The 21,643-nt window shown below is 32.3% G+C and overlaps 2 protein-coding genes across 3 annotated transcripts; both read left to right on the top strand.

Moving 5' to 3' along the window:
* Positions 1-641: 641 nt before the first annotated feature.
* LOC139523742 (uncharacterized) lies at positions 642-10,059 on the top strand. Of its 2 annotated transcripts, none has more exons than XM_071317996.1 (2): positions 642-663; positions 8,845-10,059. In XM_071317996.1, the coding sequence occupies exon 2, from the start codon at positions 8,916-8,918 to the stop codon at positions 10,041-10,043; it is 1,128 nt and encodes a 375-aa protein (XP_071174097.1). In that variant the 5' UTR covers positions 642-663; positions 8,845-8,915; the 3' UTR covers positions 10,044-10,059. The 2 variants fall into 2 exon arrangements, with proteins under 2 accessions (XP_071174097.1, XP_071174095.1); XM_071317994.1 differs by lacking the exon at positions 642-663 and adding an exon at positions 760-896.
* Positions 10,060-14,301: 4,242 nt separating this feature from the next.
* On the top strand, positions 14,302-14,856 carry LOC139525102 (baculoviral IAP repeat-containing protein 3-like). The gene has a single exon (XM_071320285.1). The coding sequence runs from the start codon at positions 14,302-14,304 to the stop codon at positions 14,854-14,856; it is 555 nt and encodes a 184-aa protein (XP_071176386.1).
* The last annotated feature ends 6,787 nt before the right edge of the window (positions 14,857-21,643 follow it).

The raw sequence follows: 21,643 nt of genomic DNA, 5'->3' as shown, positions 1-21,643 counted from the left end.
CGTTACGTCTCCGTTTCTCGTCCGTTGCATATCCGTTGCATGTCCGTTATGCATTCGTTAGGCGTCCGTTTTAGTTGGTCAGTACATCAACGGACGCCCAACGGATAACAATTTTGTCAACGGACAACTTTTATTTTCATCCGTTAGGCGTCCGTTCGTCTTATCCGGTAAGGTGTGACCGAGGCTTAAAAATGTAATTATAAGTATTGAATGCTTTTTTTGTAACTTTATAGGGTTGTAAAAGCGTTGACCGTGCGCACATTTTAAGTATGAAGCGCTTCCGCGCTTCATACAAAATGTACTTCGGTCAACGCTTTTACACCCTAATAAATTTACAAAAAAGAGCATTCAATTCTTAAATATTAACAATTCCTTTCGGTTGAACTTTGTTGACCCCAGGGCACAATTACGATGTAATCCATTATTGTAACTGGCTTCTGTTTACTTGTTTACTCTTGCATGTGCGTCCTCCTTGGAGATACGATTCATCAATTAATTCATCCATTTGTGTCCTTAAATAATTTATCATTCAAATTACTATCTTCATCCTGAACGTATTCATGGTATTGGCTCTTCAGAGGTGTACATCGATCTTAAAACCTTTTATACTGTGCCTCGAGTGATAAGTGATATGAGAAAAGAGAAGAAAAAAACCGAAATGAGGTATCCAATATTATCTCCTAATTTATAAATAGTGAAATTCTAAGTTTAATTTACCAGGTTTTTAAAGTTTACCGTAACGGTTCAGACCTTGCGACATAATTTAGCAAGTTTTTAAAGATAAATAGTCGTATCATCCCCATTCTAATCCCTCCCCAAAGATTTTTCAGAGCACACGTTTTCAATGTGCATATTTGTATAATGATATCGACATATTATAATCAGCTAAAAGTCAGGTAAAGTGCAGGATATGTTCTTAAACAAATAATAAGGGCTTGGTTTTTACAAATGTTTTTTTAAATAGCTCGATTTAAAACAAATTCTAAGACGTTCTCTAGTCCAAATAATTTATGACGTCTTGGAAGCATAGGCACTTGTTTCTATCGATTGGAAGGTCGACTATCCATATCAATATTCCAATGGATAGAAATCAGTGCCTATGATTGAAAGGCTAAATATTGACCTATTAAAGGCTACAAGCCTTTAAACAGGATCAGGATCAAGCTATTTTATTTTTTTTCTTCTGTAAGACATCAAAGAACACAATTTAATTAATACACAGAAACAAGTGCCTGTGATCAGCCACTGAAATGTAATGATGTAAACAGATTTCCAATGAAAAACTGGACCACACTTTTAGTTTGGCCCATCTTCCCGTTGAAACCCTACAGTAATGTGACATCTCATTTACGTTGATGTTTTGATGCATACAATGATTTGATCACAAAACTGCAATTTATGACATGTGACCTGAATAAATGTGTAAAATAAAATGGGTCACGGAAAAATTGACATCTTGGAACTATAGTTATTTTTTACATCAGCATGTACATGTATATGATGTACATTTGTATATATTAGTACATATATCTGAATTATACCAAATCAAATCAAATTCAAATTCAAATATTTTATTGGACAAAGCACATATGATACAATGCGTATTCCAAGATATAAACACATTAAACATGACAATTTATGCAAATACAACATAAAGAAAACATTTGAAGTACCAATTATATATATAATATCACAGTATTACATAGTATTATACTTATGGTAGACCAACTGACATTAGATTATTATTACGAGCTTCAAAAGCTTGACTTAAATAACTACATATTTGTCTGGTGTTAACTAGATTTACTGGGTTAAGTAAATAGATCGTTGATTTAATATCATCATCATTATTAAGGTTTTTGAAAATATCAAACTTCTCTCGAAGGTCTTTATATAGAGGACAATGTAAAAGAAAATGAACTTCATCTTCCACTTTATCTTTACAAAGTTTGCAGTATCTTTCACTTGCTAAAATTTTTGGTTTGCTATACCTACCAGTTTCAATTGCAAGTGAATGTGCACTTATTCTAATTTTTGTAAGCAGTGACCTATCATATTTTTTAATATCAAATCTTAAGTAAGCTTTCAAGTCAAATGATGAGCACATTTTACTATAAAATCTTAGTTTACCTGTGTTATTAGATTTAATATTCTCAAGTTGACCCAAAATCTTGCATTTATAAAAGTTTTTCAGTGAGTCCTCAAACATATTATGTGATATTTGAAGTGAATCAAAGTTGATTAACTTTTTTAGTTTATGTAAGGACTGTACCCAGCAAGCGCTCTTTTGTGTATACAGTTTTTTATCTTCAATGAATGCAGATTTTAATAGAACAAATTTTGGGTTGTTTCCAACTTCAATGTCAGTTAATCTAGCATAGTATTTAAACATTAGTTTATATGATATAAAACACACTGGATATAGCTCAAGTTCTGTACGTAAAGCTAAATTGGAAGCCTTACCATGAACACCAAGAACATTTTTCATAATCATATTCTGAACCTTTTCAAATGGTAGTTTATCAGCAGTGTCAAGATTTATATTAAAATCTGAGATCCAAATTTCAGATCCATAAGTCATAATTGGTGAAATTAATGAGTTGAAAAGTCTTACCCATTTTTCCACTGCAATACAATTAGAATATGGTAATTTTGATTTCAAGGCGAAATATGCCTTACGTGCTTTATCAGCAAGATTTTCAGCTGCTATATTAAGTTTACCTCTATTGTTGAAGACTATACCTAAGTATTTATATTCCGTAGCAGATTCTAATGGTTGGGGACCAAAATAAAAATAATGTTTATCTAATAAAGATCTATTTTTACTATTTGATAAAATCATAGTTTGTGTTTTCTTGGTGTTCACATTTAGGCCCCAATCAATACAAAAGAATTGTAAGGCATCCACACAGTGTTGCAAGCCATTAGGTGTTTCTGAAATTAAGATTAAATCATCTGCATAAAGAAGATGACTAAAGTTATTCTGATTTAAATTAACTGGATCAGACAAAACAGGGTTGAAATAGGAATCTATGTCATCGACAAAAATATTAAAAAGGGTGGGGCTAAGACTGTCCCCCTGTTTTACCCCTAAATTAGCATGGAATGATTCACTAATAAATCCATCTGTTTTACAACAATATAATGTATTACTATACATATGTTTTAACAAGTCATAAAATTTCCCACCTATTCCCTTTTTGAGCAATTTATGTAGTAATGCCTTTCTTACAACACTGTCGAACGCCTTTTTAAAGTCCACAAAACAAATGTAAAGATTTTTTTTACACTTATTTAGATATTTATTAATTAAAGTTTTCATTATGAATATATGGTCACTTGTTCTATATCCTTCACGAAAGCCACCCTGATTGGCACTCAACAAGTCTTTAGACTCTATGAACATGGTTAATCTGTTTTGCAGTAATGAAGTAAATAATTTACCTAAACAGCTAGAGACACATATACCTCTATAGTTATTGCAATCACTAGGATCACCTGATTTAAAAATTGAAGAAATATATGACAGATTCCATGATTTTGGAAATTTTCCACATTGAAGTATTTTATTAAAAAGTTTTACTATAACTAGTACCATGGATGAGGCACTACATTTAATAAACTCATTCAATATCAAATCAGGACCACCAGACTTACCAGATTTAAGTCTAGTGATACCCTTTTTAACTTCATTACAAGTAAATGGGTAATCCAGAGAGCAATGATTGTCTTTTGATGTCTCAAGATCATCAGGAAAATTAAGTTCTGAATCAGAGTTTAATAAGGATTTGTAATGTTCTACCCATTCCTGCTTTGATAATGGACTGGGTGCCTGTTGGTGGTTATTTTTTAGATCGTTAATAGATTTCCAAAAGGACTTAGAATCTTTGTGTTCTAGGCTATTCAATTTACTAATAAATGTCCTATAAAACTCTGCTTTTAAGCTCTTTTTTTGTTTATTATAATGTTTTACACAATTAGAATATGTTTGGCGAAGGTTAGCATTATTTTTATCCTTTTGGAGTCTTTTACCAAGAGACCTTACTTCTTTCCTCAACAAAAGACAATCATTGGACATCCATGCTTTTTTTGGTTTAGCTCTTTTTCTCTTATTAGATGGACGAGAACTTTTCTTTTTTAATACTAAAGTTTGTGATGCTGCATTAACATAAATTTTATTAACTGATGAGACAAGAAAATCAATATCATCACAGTTTTCATCATCAATATTGTTCATTAGATCTAATATATCATTTACAGACTCTTTATGCAATAAAGCATCATGATAATTGTCTGACATGGAATGTTCCCATTGAAATTTACCAACATCTGAATGAGACTCAAGAGTTGTCTCTCTTTGAGTACATGATTTAAAGCATACAGATAATAAACAGTGGTCAGACAATTCCACTGGAGATCTAACAATAAAATGCTGTACACAATAGAATAAATTAGGTGTTGTTAACATATAATCAACTGTGCTTTGGCCATTAGAATTATAAAAAGTAAAAAATCCTAAGGAATCGCCTAGAAATCTCCCATTAAGAAGTCTCAACTGTAAATCTTTACAAAGGGACACAAGAAGAGTGCCATGTATATTTTTTTCTCTATCCATTTGACGTCTTACTAAGGGAATATCAGGGGAGTAATTAATAGGGACAGGACAATCAATGAAATTTTCATTTTCATCATCATTTTGAATGTAGTCCTGCAGTCCTCCTGTTCGGGCATTAAAATCACCACAGATTAGAATTTCTCCCTGATGTTTAAACTGCATGATTTCATTTTGAAGCTGTGTAAATATCAATTCTGAATCATCTTTATTCAGATATGGTTTTATATAACAAAAACACAAATAAACTGTATAAGATAGTCCAAGTATTTGCTTATCCAGCTTTAACCAAAGTGAAAATTTTGATCTTTTCATCTCTTTTACTCCCTTTCTGATATGCGGTTTGCAGTATACTGCTATACCACCTGATGCCCTTCCCTTTCTTTTGCGTTTAATAGGTTTTACAGTAAAAGGCATAGAAAAATCTGGGAGATTTCCAGGTGAGTCAGATACTAAAGTTTCAACAAAACCAACTATCTCAAAACTATTTACATAAGTAACAAAATCTACATCTTCAATTTTGTGACTATTTAAGCCATGAGTATTCCAAAAACCTATATTAATAAGCTTACTCATTTTTCAAAAAGATATATATATATATGTATGTGAGAATAAAACGGTTATCATATAATCAAAATTTGGATTGAATCAATACGATAGACATGGTTGAACATCTTTGTTTACATGTCGATGTTATGTATACATACATGTACATTGTACATGTATGTGTGGAACAAAATTTTTTGTTTTTTTGTGGTTTTTTTCTTTTCAGTTTTAAGAACTGAACTAATAATTTTAACTTAAATTGAAAATGAAATAACCCTTACATTAAAATTGAAAAAGAAATCAATCTAAATCCTGGAACTAGTCCAAACTGAGGGGGCTATATTTCTGTAAGAGAAAAAAAGGGGGGGGGGGGGCAAATTGAATTACAGTAAAATAAATTTAATATTTTCAAAAATAACATTTAAACATGAATACAAGCTGAAGTTGCTAGTTATCTTTTACTGAGTTTGTGGGCCATAACTTTTATTTCTCAACAAAAAAAAAAAAAAAATCAAATATTTTATTGTCGTATAAACTTTACAGTTTGTGACCAACATACATGACATATATTAACACAATAAACAAACATGACAAACATATATACTATACTACATTTTTGTCCATAATTTTCTCAAAAGTTACAAAAATGTATGATGAAAACAAATTTTGTGACATATTTTAAATAAAAATGTATACATACATACTGTATCATGCATATCAAACAAACACAATAAAAATAGCATCAAAATTTATAACAACAAACAAGCTGTTAAGATACCAACTGCATTAACAATGAACATGTTGACCACCATATGAAGTTATTGCCCTGATCCAGGCTAAGATAATTTAGTGACTAATTTAAGCAATTTTGTTAAAAGATAGACAAATATACAGCAAAAATGATAGCAATAGCCAATTCAACATACACACAATGTATATCATGTATATCATGTATATATTGCAAAATGTTAATCTTTCTCAATGATTGGATTGATACCTGGTATGAGTAATTGCCCTTAGATCATGTAGATAAAGACAAGTTTTAACCAATTTTGATTATTTTTATATAAAGATAAGAAGATGTGGTTTGATTGCTAATGAGACCAACTATTCCCCTACTCAGTTCAAAGGAATTAGATTTGTAAGCAGTAACATTTATAGGCAACTGAACACCAATGAGAAAACTCCATATAGTATAGGTGGCTATAATAAGCCCTTACATGTACATGTATATGAAAAATATGAAGTAATTATATTAAAACTAACACCCTTATTTAGTACAAAACGATCAATGAAAAACAAACCAAGACAAGCATGAACAACAACCACTGAACTACAGGCTCCTGACTTGGAACAGACACATAAAGAATGTTGCTTGCTTTTAAAAATGTTTGACTACATGTATCTATTTAAATAATTAGATTTGAAATCATTTAAGGTAGATGTTCATGTTTTTTAAAGTTATAGTGCGAAAACCAAATGTCTAATTTTTATACGCCCGCAAAAATTGAAATTATTGGTATAACGTTGGCGTTGTCGTCGCCATCGTCGTTGTGGTCGTCTTCCGAAGACATTTGGTTTTCGCACTATAACTTTAATAAACATGAACATGATAAAAGTCAATAGAAATCTATGAAATTTAAACACAAGGTTTATGACCATAAAAGGAAGGTTGGAATTGATTTTGGGTGTTTAGGTCCCAACAGTTTAGGAATTAGGGTCCAAAAAGGGCCCAAATAAGCATTTTTCTTTTTTTTTGCACAATTACTTTAGAATAAGTAAACAGAAATCTATGAAATTTTAACATAGGTCTATGACCACAAAAGGAAGGTTGGGATTGATTTTGGGAGTTTAAGTCCCAACAGTTTAGGAATTAGGGGCCAAAAACAGGTTCCAAAATAAGCATTTTTCTTGTTTTTTGCAATAACTTTAAATTAGTATAAGCATGATAAGTTAATAGAAATCTATGAAATTTTAACACAAGGTTTATGACCACAAAAGGAAGGTTTGGATTGATTTTGGGAGTTTTGGTCCCAACGAATTAGGGGCCAAAAGGGTCCTAAATTAAACTTTGATTATGGGCCCAGTTTTCAAGTTGATCCAAATCGGGGTCCAAAATAAAACTTTGTTTGATTTCAACAAAAATTCTCAATATACATGTATGGGGTTCTTCAATATGCTGAATCTAACCATGTATTTAGATTTTTAATATTTAGGCCCAATTAACATTATTTGATTTCATCAAAAATTGAATTCTTGGGGTTCTATGATATGCTGAATCTAACCATGTATTTAGATTTTGGATATTGGACCATAATAGGTAAATGTCCAATTTAAAATTTTTAAGTTTAAGTTCTTAGACCACATTCATTCTGTGTCAGAAACCTATGTTGTGTCAACTATTTAATCACAATCCAAATTCAGAGCTGTATCATGTGTATCAAGCTTAAATGTGTGTCCATACTTGCCCCAACTGTTCAGGGTTCGACCTCTGCGGTCGTATAAATCTGCGCCCTGCGGAGCAATTGGTTTATCCATAGACTTTTTTTATTTTTTAAGGAAAACTTCTTAGTGATATATACTTTGAAATTATCAAATAAAAAAGTGGGGTCACCAGTGTTCCAAGCTGAAATTTTGATTTGAAAATTTAAGGTTAAATGGACATTTTGACGCAAATTTCATATAGACAATAAAGGATAAAACGTTAATTGATACATTTATTCAATAAAAAGTTGAATTTCTAGTCCATAGAATTTTCTTGTTTTGTGTTATTGATTTCTCCAAATATTAATTTAAAAGTTAAAATAAAAAAATAATGGTAGGTCACTGTCCATATAAGAAAAATATGAGTTAATTTAGAAAAGAAAATAGATAAAAAAGGGAGTTAACTTTAAATCCATAAATTGAATAAATTTGAAAATTTATACTTTTTTTCTTGTTCAGATTTTAATTTGTTTCTTTAGATACATCAATGGTATTTGGTATGTTAGTGTTTAATATTGAGAGGTTGAGTTGTGTACCAGAAAAAACACATTTTCACTTGACCTTTGACCTCAAGGTCATTGAAACCTATCTAAGTGTTATATTATAAACATGAAATTAATTGTGCGAGCATTAACATTTTTGTTGTTTGAGATAAATCGATGATGTACTGTATATTTTTGTAAAACCATGGGACAGCTTGTTGTATACAGTATATGCATGTATACATTGTATTATACTGTTACATTGGACATATTTTTTCCACATGAGTTTAACTGGAGTTATACAGGCTCATTGGATCATATTTTTTTTAATACATGTTTTCACTCATGATAAAATCTATATTTTATACAACTCGTCTAAACATCAACCCAACAATGTTAGATCTATGTTCTTCCCTCGCCGGGATTCGAACCCATGCTACTGAGATATCGTGTCACCAAATTGCCTGCTCTGTAGCCCTCCGGCTATATATATAAGAAGAAGATTTGGTATGATTGCCAAGGAGACAACTCTCCGCAAGAGATCAAATGACACAGAAAATAACAGCTATAGGTCACCATACGACGTTCATCAATGAGTAAAACCCATACTGCATAGTCAGCTACATGTTTTTAATAAGAAAACTAAAGGCCTGATTAATGTACAAAATAATGAATATGTACATTTGCTTTATAAATATATTTACCTTTCACGTTTTATAGGTATTAATGACTGCCATGGTATCAGCATAAACTTGAACAGTAGAGACACAACAGAAACTTTCAAAATTAAAATGGCTGCCCCAGTTCTGACTCCACAACAGCAGCAGGCAAGTTTAAGAGCAAATATGCCTAAACCAGCAAAATCTGCGAAGCCAGAAAAACCCAAGAAAGTTGTAATAAAACATGTTCTTATGAATCCGTATAGCAACACTACATGGCCTTCCTTAGAAAATGAAGTAGGAGTTAGTTTGATAGAGAAATTAGCAACAAGTTTTGAAAAATTTGCAATGCCAAAGGAAAAAGCTGGATTGAAAAGAAAACATCTGGTAAATGAAGAAGTTCAAAAAACTAAAAAGAAGCTTAGATCACTGGTTGTCTTTGGTGTAAACTGTGTTACAAAAGCTCTAGAAAAAGACGGCTTGCAATTAGTGATTACTTGTAAATCTGCTAATCCACCGATTCTCACTCAACATTTGATTGGTTTGTCTAAAACTCGAAAATGTGTAGCAGTTTGCATCAACAATCTAAGTAAAACTTTGTCAGATACAATAAATATTGGATCTGTTGCTATTGGGTTTTTAAAAATTGACAATGATTGTGAAGCAGAACTGAACTTTAACGAATTTATAGACTATGTGAAAAGTGTTGTTCCAAAAACCTGGACCGAAAACAAGAAGGATGAAAAAGTAATGAAAAAAGATGCTGGTTTCAAAAAAAGAAAGAAAATTGGTGAATTAAAGGGAGATAATAGAATTGAATCGATTTCAAAGGGAGATAATCCTACATATATTGAATCTGGTTTAGAAAATGACAGCAATAAACAGGAGATAGAGGGAGATACAAATATAATGGAAACATCATTATCGTCATCATCAAACAAAATAAAACCAGCATGTCCAATCACGGAACAACCAGCTGTAACAAATTCTAGTGTTCAGGATTATTCTAGATTTTATGTTTATAAAAAAGATGTTAAGGCAAATACTCCATCTTTTGGGGATGATTTTATAGCGTTCATGTCAGATTCTGATGTTCAAAGTAATTCTGAAGAAGATGAAGTCAGTGAGAAAACTAAAAAGTTTAAAAACATAGAAGCTGATGAATACACTGAAATTGATGTGAGAAGGATGAAACAAAATGAAAATAAAAAGAAAAGTAAGAAAAAAATAAAGAAAGCGCTGAAAAAACAAAATAAATAATTTCTAAAATTGTGAATGATATTATTTCCCTTCTTTATCATTTTACAGCCTATTTTCTATTAATTAACTACTCATTTCTGTTATTACACATACATTTGTGTATTTAACACAGAGTAAACACAGACTGTAAACATGATTGATTAAGAAGATGTGTTATGATTGTAAACGAGACAACTACCAGACAGAGTCCAAATGAGTTGTACAAAAACTGTTCATGTATATAACCTATTATATGTTTAGATATGACCTTCAACAATGAGCAAATACCATACAGTCAGGTTTAAAGAGCACCAGCATTACCAAATGTGATACAATTCAAAGAAGAAAAAAACAAATGACCAGATTTATGGCAAAATCATAAACATGATGAACAATAACAGATATATCATAGTTAACAATCAATGACAGACTTATTATGACATATACAATACTGTAGTTACACATGTTTGGTAGCACTCAACTTTCTGTCAAAAGATGTAACCTCGGACAATTAAACACGAATAAACTTAAAATCAGTTGCAAATGGCTTGATATATAGGTAAAAAAGATATTGCCTTTGAGTTTCTTTGATGGTTTTACCTATTTTTATTACAATTTTAATGAAAACAATAGTAAGTTACAGTAAATAAAATGACAACTGTCAAAGGCCACCAATGGGTCTTCAGACTCAATGCAGCAAAGAATGGAACAATGTACAAATCATCAGTTGACTCCTTATATACATGTATACATGGTTAATATTATTTACAGTTATAATGGTTATTGCTCTTCAATCATTGATTAATAACAAAGTTCTGCATTTTTTTGGGAAAACTTTAATAAACAAGATGTAAAAAGCTTAACTCAACGACTCCTTATAGGATTTGCATTTCCTTCTTTCAAAATTTTTAGCCATTGTTTATCATGTTTATGGCTAGCATTTTGTCTATAATTTAAAAACTATAAAATGATTAAAGAGAGGAGCTTACATGTTTTGTACCTAAAAATGATCATCATACAATCTAACAATTAGTCAACATATTTACTGAAATTGCCTAGCAACCATCTATATTCACTGCCTTAAATTATCTATTTTTGGCATTTTTTGATTATTTAGAAACAGCAAAAATGATCAGCGAGATAAGTTCTTTAAAAATCAAGGAAACAGAACTGAAGCAAGGAATGGGTCGGCTTCCAGTAGAAATTACCCTTGAATATTTCACCAAAATGAAAATTTGAAATTCTCTTGAATACTAAAGAAAAATGACCAAAGTAAATTAGCTACTTTGTTTTTGTCGAGCCATAGGGATGGTGATCTGGTGGCGTCGTTAGCTAACTACTTAAAAGCTTTATATTTTAGAAGCTAGAAGACCTAGTTGCATCATTCTTTGTATATATATGCCTCATGTTACGAAGTTTTGATCTGTAATATGTCCATTGTCCTTGACCTCACTTTCATGGTTCAGTGACTACTTAAAAAAAAGTTGAGATTTTTTGCAATGTTAAGTTCTTTCTTTTTATGAGTAATAGGATAACTATATTTAGTAGGTGCATACCTTGCAAGGTCCTGATGCCCGTCAGACAGTTTTCATTTGACCTCGACCTCATGTCATGGATCAGTTTTCTCATTTTCTAATACTACATGTATAGATGGAATAGGTTAACTGTATTTGGTGTATGGAAATATTTAATGATGTACATGTCTGAGAGTCTCGCAGGTTTTATTTGACCTTGATCTCATTTTCACAGTTCATTTCTCAGTGTTCAGTTCTTATACGACCGCAAAATTTGAAAAAATTTTGGTCGTATATTGGTATGACATTGGCGTTGTTGTCGTTCGAAGATATTTGGTTTTCACACTATAACTTTAGTATAAGTAAATAGAAATCTATGTAATTTAAACACAAGGTTTATGACCATAAAAGGAAGGTTGGGATTGATTTTTGGAGGTTTGGTCCCAACAGTTTAGGAATTAGGGGCCAACAAGGGCCCATATAAGCATTTTTCTTGGTTTTCACACAATCACTTTAGTATAAGTAAAAAGAAATCTATGAAATTTTAACATAACGTTTTTGACCACAAAAGGAAGTTTGGGACTTACTGTCCCAACAGTTTAGGAAGTAGGGGCCAAATAAAGGTCCCAAATAAGCATTTTTCTTGGTTTTTGCACAATAACTTTAGAATAAGTCAATAGAAATCTATGAAATTTTAACACAAGGTTTTAATGACCACAAAAGGAAGGTTGGGATTGAATTTGGGAGTTTTGGTCCCAACAGTTTAGGAATTAGGGGTCAAAAGGGTCAAAAATTAAACTTTGTTTGATTTCATCAAAAAATGAATTATTGGGGTTCTTTGATATGCCAAATCTAACAGTGTATTTAGATTCTTAATTTTTGGTCCTGTTTTCAAATTGGTCTACATTAAGGTCCAAAGGGTCCAAAATTAAACTTGGTTTGATTTTAACAAAAAATGAATTCTTGGGGTTCTTTGATATGCTGAATCTAACCATGTATTTAGATTTTTAATATTTGGGCCCGGTTATCAAATTGGTCCACATTGAGGTCTAAAGGGTCTAAAATTGAACATTTCTTTGATTTCATCAAAAATTGAATTATTGGGGTTCAATGATATGCTGAATCTAACCATGTATTTAGATTTTGGATATTGGACCATAATAGGTAAATGTCCAATTTAAAATTTGAAAGTTTTTAAGTTTAAGTTCTAAGACCACATTCATTCTGTGTCAGAAACCTATGTTGTGTCAACTATTTAATCACAATCCAAATTCAGAGCTGTATCAAGCTTAAATGTTGTGTCCATACTGGCCCCAACTGTTCAGGGTTCGACCTCTGCGGTCGTATAAAGCTGCGGCCTGCGGAGCATCTTGTGTTTTGGTCTGTTTTTCTTCACAGAAGAATGCATTGAGTGTGTAGGTAAAGGTAGAATCTTTGGTAAGCTTGCTTGTTATAGCTGAACCGCGAAGTCATTATAGGATAGGTGTACTACCCTCCCTTTGAAGCAGTCTAGTCCTACAGACAGATAGATTGGTTATATGTCAGACTAGTCTACTCTTAAAGGAGAATAGTTTACCTCACATAATAATGACTTCACAATTCAGCTAGTAAGCAAGCTAACCAAACATATTACCCTTAACTACACACTTAATGCATTTCTGCTGTAACTATAAGCAATATATCAACTATATGTGTTTAATGGAAGGATGGTACGGTGTACATGTATGTCCGTCTGGCAGTTATCATCTGACTCATTTTCAAGGTTCATTGGTCAATGTTAGGTTTTCATGGTTCAGTTTGTTTCTTGGATACTATAACCAATAGGTCAACTGTATGTAGTGTATTGAATGATTGTAAGATGTACATGTATTTCTCGTTTGGTTTATCTGACAATGATATCATTTTCTTGGATCATGTTAAGTTTATGTGTTACTTGTAGTTATGCTTTATATTAAGGACTAACAACATAAAACCAATGGTTAGTAAAGAAGGCGAAACATTTCAGCGTGTGCACTCTTGTGTTAAAGGGGGGGGGGGGGGGTTCACCACTGAACACCCAAAACTGACAACCAAACCCGAAGAAAACCAGTAATATGTCATAATGAAACTGAGAAAAAACGAAATTATGCATATCGGCCATCATTAATGATAAAGAATAGAAATCATGGAAATGCTAGTATGTAAAAGAAAATGCAGATTAGTGGCACATATCTTGTTTGATATTGTTTATGTATTGATAAGAAAATACATTTTTGTCAATCATCATTTAAATTTTAAGTTTGTTACTAATTATACATTTATCCGTATTTTATATTTAGGACGGTATTGATATGGTAGTTGTTCTTCATTGATTTGATCTTTGTTACAAATGAATGATTCTCACAAGATAATTATTTATTGAAAATAGAAATACGTAGTAATGAAAATGACAATATAACTCGCAATAAACTGGATATGAAAATAATGTATAAATATATCCCAAAATGCATTTGTTGTATTGGTCAAATTTTGCGCAATACATATATAATAATATGGTCCAATCAGAGTTCAATGCTTAAGGACCTTCAATCAGGTCTATAAATACACAATATTTGAAAATTCCTCTTGAACTAGTATACGTAATACATACTTTTATATCTATGAATAGCTATCATTCATCTATAAATAGAGTATATATACATGTCACAAATCATTTCACATGAATTATGTTTGAACAGAACAGGAAGTATATGATCAAGTATGTGTGGGTTTAAATTTCATTTAAAATGTATGCAAATTTAAGTGCGTCAAAAAACTCGAACGAAACAGATAATCTTGGAATCTGTTTAAAGAAACCATTCAACATTTCATATGCTACAGTGGGAGCTCGAATAAAGTCATATTCAAATTGGACAAAGACATCTCCGAAACCAGTAGTTCTAGCAGATGCAGGTTTCTATCATACTGGCACAGAGGACGTGGTTCAGTGCTTTTATTGTGGATTAAAACTTCGATCATGGGATGTGTTCGATGACCCCTGGGTGGAACACGCAAGACACGGGAAACATTGTCCCTATGTTACAAATGTAAAAGGAAACGACTTTAGCAAAAGACTACATGATCACATTGAAGAAAATGGAACGCCGAAAAAACAAGAAACTAAACGAAGTTTGTATTCGGATGATTTGATCTATACAACAGCAGCTAAGGCTTTGCTCAGTATGGGATGCTACAAGGACCAGGATATAAAAGACTCAATTAAACTATTTGTTGCGAAAAATGATACGCTGGATTTCTCTGCATCGGATATTTTGAAAATTCTACAGAATAGATCGGTGTGAATTAGGTTGACTTATTGATTCTAGTGCCTCGTATACAACATTTGTTGCACGCTTTTCAATTGTCAAAATTGAATTTTTATATAGACAATTAACTGTTACTATTAAACTTTTTTAAAGCATCAATTAATTTAAATTGCTTGACTGTCGGTTACGTGACTGAGTGGTGTGAGGTAATTTAAAAGTGTATGTAAAGCGAGGCACGATATTGAAACGAAACTTAACGGAGCGACGAATTGAAACGATGTAAAAAAGAATACGAAATCAAAAATTCTTTTAAAGTGGAAAATTCTTATTACATAGCTTCTTACGTACGTGCCGGTCACTTCTTTTCCGAAAAGAAAGTTCTGCGAGGGTCTGAATAGTGTTAACAGTTGAGAGAACAATGGTAAAACAGATCAGAATAATGGTTAGAAAAAAAATATTATGGATAAAAATAGGGGGTTACAATATGAGGAATGTAGAACAATGGGCAGAGTATAGAAATTAAGGTTAGAGAAAGTGACATAAAGAAAGTATAAAGGAATGAAGATCCCCAAATTCAGACCCTCGTTTGGATTTTTTTTAACGAATATAATTACCTGAAAAAGAAACCGATGCAAGATTTTGTTTCTTAGTTTTTATTTTGGAAACCTAACGCTTAACTTGAAGACAGATTAAAATAAGTAATGTTGGTTATTTTTGGATCCTATACTGTTTATATATTCTATGATACATTCTGCGTTGTGATATAATTTCTTGAATAAAATATTGTCAACACTTATATTGTATCCTTGTATTCATAAATAGCCACGAAAAGTTTCTGTTTTCCCCGTAAACATCTCAGTTAACAAAACGTTTTAATGCTATTTAAATATATTGACAATCCAGTGTGGTGCAATAATTTTTAAAGAGATACTAAATCTGGCATTTACAATGATATAAAACTAATTTGAAAAGGCAATTGATCCTTGATATTATTTTGAATGTCACTCACTGTCAAGAACTTTAAAAATTAAACTTTTACATTCAATAAAAGAAGAAAGATTTTGTTCCTTGTTGTTATATTTGTTACCCTTTGGGAATATTTCGTTCCGCGTTCCGTTTCGTGTTATATTAAAATGATTAGAATTTACTTCTTTTTGTTAGGCAGCAACCATTTGATTTTCTGGGGGGAGGGGGGCTATGGGTTTTTTTTCTGTGCAAACTTTTTTTTTCGCCTTCGGCGAAGAACAATCTATTTTTTAGCGACAAACCGAAGACAATTTTTTTCTTTCAGTTTTAGCATTAATTACATATAGTGGCAGCTGAGGGTGAAACAAACAATTTTTTTTACTCAGGGTCCAAAACAAATTATTTTTTTTCTCACCAAAACCTGGAAACAAACTTTTTTTTCCCCAAAAAAAACTAGGCCCCCCCCCCCCCCCCCCCCCCCCCCGAAATCAAATGGTTGCTGCCTTACATTCAAACTTTATGAGTACTCTTACGGTTTTATGGAAAGTTACGAAAATTATTATAATATCAACGAAAAAACATCTCATTAGAGAAACAATTTTCACGTTTACTTATATGGAAGTCCTTGTGATCTCTATTGCATGGTCTCTTGTGGAGAGTTGTCTCATTGGCAAAACTAACACATCTTCTTTTTTATTTTCTTAATGGACTGAAACTACGAACATCTAACACTAAGACCCTCTTCTTGAGTGAATCATTATGAATTTCGGTTCTGTATAATAATACGATTTTTTTTTGGCTTTCATGGTAAAGTGTTCAAAGTTAAAGATACTTCTATATAATAACTTAGCTACGTTTGCACTTTGTCCTATTTTGTTGCAACTTCAGTGATTTTCGGTTCTTTTGATCTTTTTTTTCCATAAATGTTTCATTATAAGATTATAGACTTTTCCTGTTCATGTTTTGTATCATGGATGCATAACCCATATCCCTGGTTTTTCTATTAAATTTTAGGTTTAAGGTTGTTTTTTTTTACCTAGCAATTTGTAACATACTATACTAGTATAGATATAAAGATACAGTGCTATGTTAAATGTTTAATGCAAAATCGTTTTCATATTCTGTGTCTGAATCGATTTTCTGATAATAACCTCATCCACACTAGTACTCCGAACTCGTTTTTTTTTTTTATCTTTCGCGTTTACACTGAATCATGTCATCATTTGCATGTTTTCCGTCGTTCGTAGACTAGTTTATTTCGAAATCTTCTCAATAAATTAGAACCACACTTTGTCCTCAATCTGTAGGTCATTTGTGGGTTATCATTGCCCTTGAAATGTTGATATTTACTCTCTTTTGTATATTATATGCAACTCTCGAAATTCATGATAAACATGAAAATTAAAAAATTAAAAAATAATTATCAGCAGAACAAATAGTAACTGTAGTAAGTTGTATGCGCATCTTAAACTCATAGTTCGCTAAAACTGGCGGTGGTTTGGCTATACAAGCGGTTTTCTCTTTTTTTTTCTTTTGATAAAACATTTTTATTCAAAATAAACAACATGCAATTTTCTTTCATCAAAGTATATCATTGATGCATCCGTTGACCACTGTTTGAATGTTCAGCTACATGGAGTCATGCTTTTAAATACCAGCAAATACTCTTTGTAAGGATTACTTTAGTTATTTTAGTGAAATTGTATATATTGTTAGTATAGTTGTATTGGTATGGAATTTTAAATAATATATAGCTGTGCTTTAGTCAGATATGCCGGACAGGTCTCTTCCCATATGGAGGTATGTACAGATGTGCCGATGGAATGGGTCCCCTTTTTGACACATTAAATATATCAACTTGAATGGGTTGCGATTTCAACAAGGTACATTGTAATATGTCAATCGGTCAATAATTTTCAACTTTCGATTAGATTTTTACATAAATGCTGTTTTATCGTTTTAAAATCAAGTCAAGATATATAAACAAATAATATGTGATAACTGAGGAATGTATGAATGGGTTATGATTTTGCCATGAAATACGTTAGTCCATCAGCTGGTAAGGCAAAATTTCAGTTCTGTGTTACACCCCAGGGTACCGCAATGTTTTGGTATAAGTCTAAAGAGTAATGTCTGAAGAATATTTTAAGAGGTGTTAGACTTTTGAAAAAGTGTCCAAAAGGGGTTAAAAGGGGTCTTATTTAAGAGTATATCTAAAAAAAAAATTCACACATATATACAGAAAAAAGAAAATATAACCAAGTATTCGGTACAATTACTCTTATTAAATTGAACAAATCATATCTTATTAATACGGAGGCTAATTTTTATTTAATTTTTAAATCGTATAGGACCAAGAAAAAAAGGGGGAGGGTAATATCCAAAATTCATGATGTTGAATGAACCAAAGCATACATACTAGTTTTCTTGATATAAAATGTATATTTTTTACATTGAAACATAGAGCATCAAGTAACTAAAGGCAGTTGAACAAAAGTCAAAGGTAAGAAAGGGAAAAAAACATGCAATCAATGACAAACACAAACATAAGCAATGTACATCACAGTCATTGAAAAACACACATAGTACTAATAAAATAAAAAGCTTTCAGGGTTTCAAGATAAGTTCTTTTTACAACAGAATCACCACTTTTTAAGGTCATGAAGAAGGTCAATCCATAAAATCATCTTCATTTTCATCAACGCCATCTACCGAATCATCATCACCATCATCTTCATCATCTTCGTCGTCATCGTCAGCCATATCAACGATTTGATTATTCTTGTTGCTACAATCACTCGTATATTTGCAGTCATATGTACAGGATAAACCTTGTCGAATACATGAACATCTTTTGGTAGCACAACCAGCGCAGCTATACATGAACAGCTTATCAGTATCAATAACGCATCTAACGCTGGCGGTTGGTCTCGCCAATTGATGCTGATCAAATCGTTCTTAACAATCCAATCATGGTTGTTTGGCGATGGAACAGTGTTGTGTTATAGGTGTCAGACCACCAATTAAAAATCCCTATCTGTGCAACCAAATTTTGCAATTTTCACAGCTTTCTAAATATTTTACCTTAAGTTTAACTTCAAGGAAACCAGGTATATCCTGAATTGTACATGTATCACCTTTCTACATGCCAATTTTCAACCAATGTTTAAAGTCTTGTAACAAATTTCTGATCTTGAAAAGACAGGTACTACCAAAATAACTCCCGGTTTTCTGGAAATCTTAAATTAGTGTACTATGTAGCGCATTGATCCTGAATTTTTAATGCAAACTCATAGACAAGTGAATTTTGGCTGAAATTGGTCTAAATATATTTCCCTTTCACCAAAAGTTTCATTTCTGCAAATTTGTTGGTTAGTTTAGGTAAACAATGACATCAAAAGCACTATTTTGTGTCAGAGTAGGACTACTTTTCTAAATTGGAGGGAGTAATTGGTGGTCTGACACCTATAGAGCAGATTTTCAAATTTTTGCCTGAGAGTCAAATCGTTTGATGTGCTTTTACATTGCATCTTTTGTTGGGGCAGTAGATGATAATGAATGTTTTTTGCATTGCAAAAAAAGAATCTGAAATTCATTGATGTTATTATAATCGTATCCATATATAGCACACAAAAACCTCTCGAGTGTTTTTGACAGTTCTTCGCCTACCTCTTTAAAATTTTCACCAAGACGGGATAGACCTTCTGAAAACTCCACAGAACGATTCAAAATGCCAAATGCTTTGCTTTTTCCTTTACCAGACAAAGCACGAACTGAATCACAGCCACTAAAGGCGTGAAATCCTGTCAGTGCTCTACAAACATTCTCCCCAAATTTTGCGCACATTGATTGCACATTTAATAATCTGCATTTGGAAGACGTACCTATCAGAAGAATAATATTTGAACTGATGGGATTCTGAAAATAGCAGGCCAATACTTCCGCATCAGATTGATTTTATTACAATGGAATCGTAACCTTTGTCAGCTGTGTTTTGCATGAAGAAACATTTTTTGTCGGCTTCTTCCTGTTTGCTTAGAAGCTCAGTGCATTTTACACTTGTCACTATTTCATTTTCAACACTGATACAAATAAATCAATTCCTTCAAGTGTAAATCTATAGGATTGTTTAATCCATTCCGACACAAAGAATTTAATAAGAGCAATTTTGTTTCTACCAACTGACAACAATTTCTTCCATTGACGAGGACACGATTGTGATGTTCTCAAAATTATTGTTATGATTTGCCCTCCCCTGCGATCCCGTTCTATGTTTTTATGGATATTGTGGGATACTGATCAGTGACAAAATCAATGCGGGGAGCTCTTTTAGAAACCGAAAGGATGGTTTTAAAAACAACATATGCCAAATCAGAAAAAAGTACTTGGTATCCTTGTGATGGATTGAATGACTGACATGCCATCAAATATCCACATGCTTTCCTCGGGAATAGCTTGCATTTGTTCAACGCCCTTTTCTAAAAGACCAGCAAGGACAGATTTATTTGTCTTTACTAGTGTACCATCAACGTTTGCAAGAGACTATGGAAGAGGACCTAATTCATATCCAACTGTCTTGTCTGGGCTATTAGTCTGTATCTACTTTCAATGTGTTGTTGTTCATAGATCAGTTATTAACTGCTTACCTTTTATTTTCTTTGTTGAAAATGTAAGCAATGATTGTCTTTTAATTGACTTGAAAATGCCGATTGACTTTTGAGCAAGCCGTTCACTGATGAAATTGTCTGATGCCAACTTTCCCTTTTTATAGGCGTCGCACATTAATTCAGAGGAAGAAACAGTGCCCGAGGACAAGCCTGATAGCTCAATCTAATTAAAAACCGATCTCTCATCGCTCCTGTTTCTGATATGTCGCGTGGGAGATCTAACGAAACCGGCTTTGAGGTCACATGTGAGTGAACTAAAAGTCATGAATTTATAAAGATATGCAAATGAGTTGACGACCTATTAATAAGCCAATCAAAAAAGTTTATGAATTATTATGACTGACGATTTCGTCGTAAATAAAATGAGTTACATCCCTTTGCCTTACGTTAAACTTCCAAGATCGTGGAAGACTCATTTTCATTGGTCGAAAAAGACACACCTACGAGATCACTCACATGTGACCTTAAAGCGGGTTTCGTTAGATCTCCCACGCGACATATCAGAATCAGGAGCGATGAGAAATCGATTTTTAATTAGATTGCTGATAGCTGCTCAGATGTCTCAAATGGGTTTGTCCACCTTTGCAGTGTTTGAACCAATTTCAAAACGTCAGTTTCATCTCGTTTCATTCGAGTTTTGTCAAGTTCTGTTTGTGTGGATGTTTCAGGATTAACTATTCATGCCAAATCTCGACATTTTGATGATATTGAAGCTCTTTCATGTGCATTTAACAACCAACGTTTAACAGAACCTTTATTCAAACTGAAATCAACAATGCCATCTCTTGTCTTGGTATCTCTGTTCAACGTTTGCTCGATTGTTTGGTCAACTGGAGATCTCGAAAATCCATGAGAGCTTCTCTGAACACAAAAACCACCAGATGAAAGACATACATGGGCATCAGGATATGTATTTGGTAGATTTTGCATATGAAGCAAATACATTTGTAGACTGACATGTATCGGGAATAGTTTTGACTGTCATATGCGAAAAACCATGGTAACATTTTTTCAACACATGTCAAATGAAGTTCCCAATTACCTTCTCTTGTTGCTCTTATAAATACCAATAAAAGTTTGATCATTTCTATGTAAGAATTCCAGAACTTTTTCTTTAGTCCCTCACTTAGATTGCAATATACACTAAATGCCTCAAATAGTTTACCAACATAAGGTGAAATAAGCAAGGT

The sequence above is a fragment of the Mytilus edulis genome, chromosome 5 (genome assembly GCF_963676685.1).
Source record: "Mytilus edulis chromosome 5, xbMytEdul2.2, whole genome shotgun sequence".
NCBI classification, from domain to species: domain Eukaryota; kingdom Metazoa; phylum Mollusca; class Bivalvia; order Mytilida; family Mytilidae; genus Mytilus; species Mytilus edulis.
The sequence above is the reverse complement of the archived record's forward strand: the minus strand, read 5'-3'. Positions and strand labels throughout refer to the sequence as shown.

What these genes read in the sequence shown, in the direction of transcription:
- LOC139525102 (XM_071320285.1), top strand. Translation starts at nt 14,302, where the DNA reads ATGTATGCAAATTTAAGTGCGTCAAAAAACTCGAACGAAACAGATAAT.
- LOC139523742 (XM_071317996.1), top strand. Translation starts at nt 8,916, where the DNA reads ATGGCTGCCCCAGTTCTGACTCCACAACAGCAGCAGGCAAGTTTAAGA.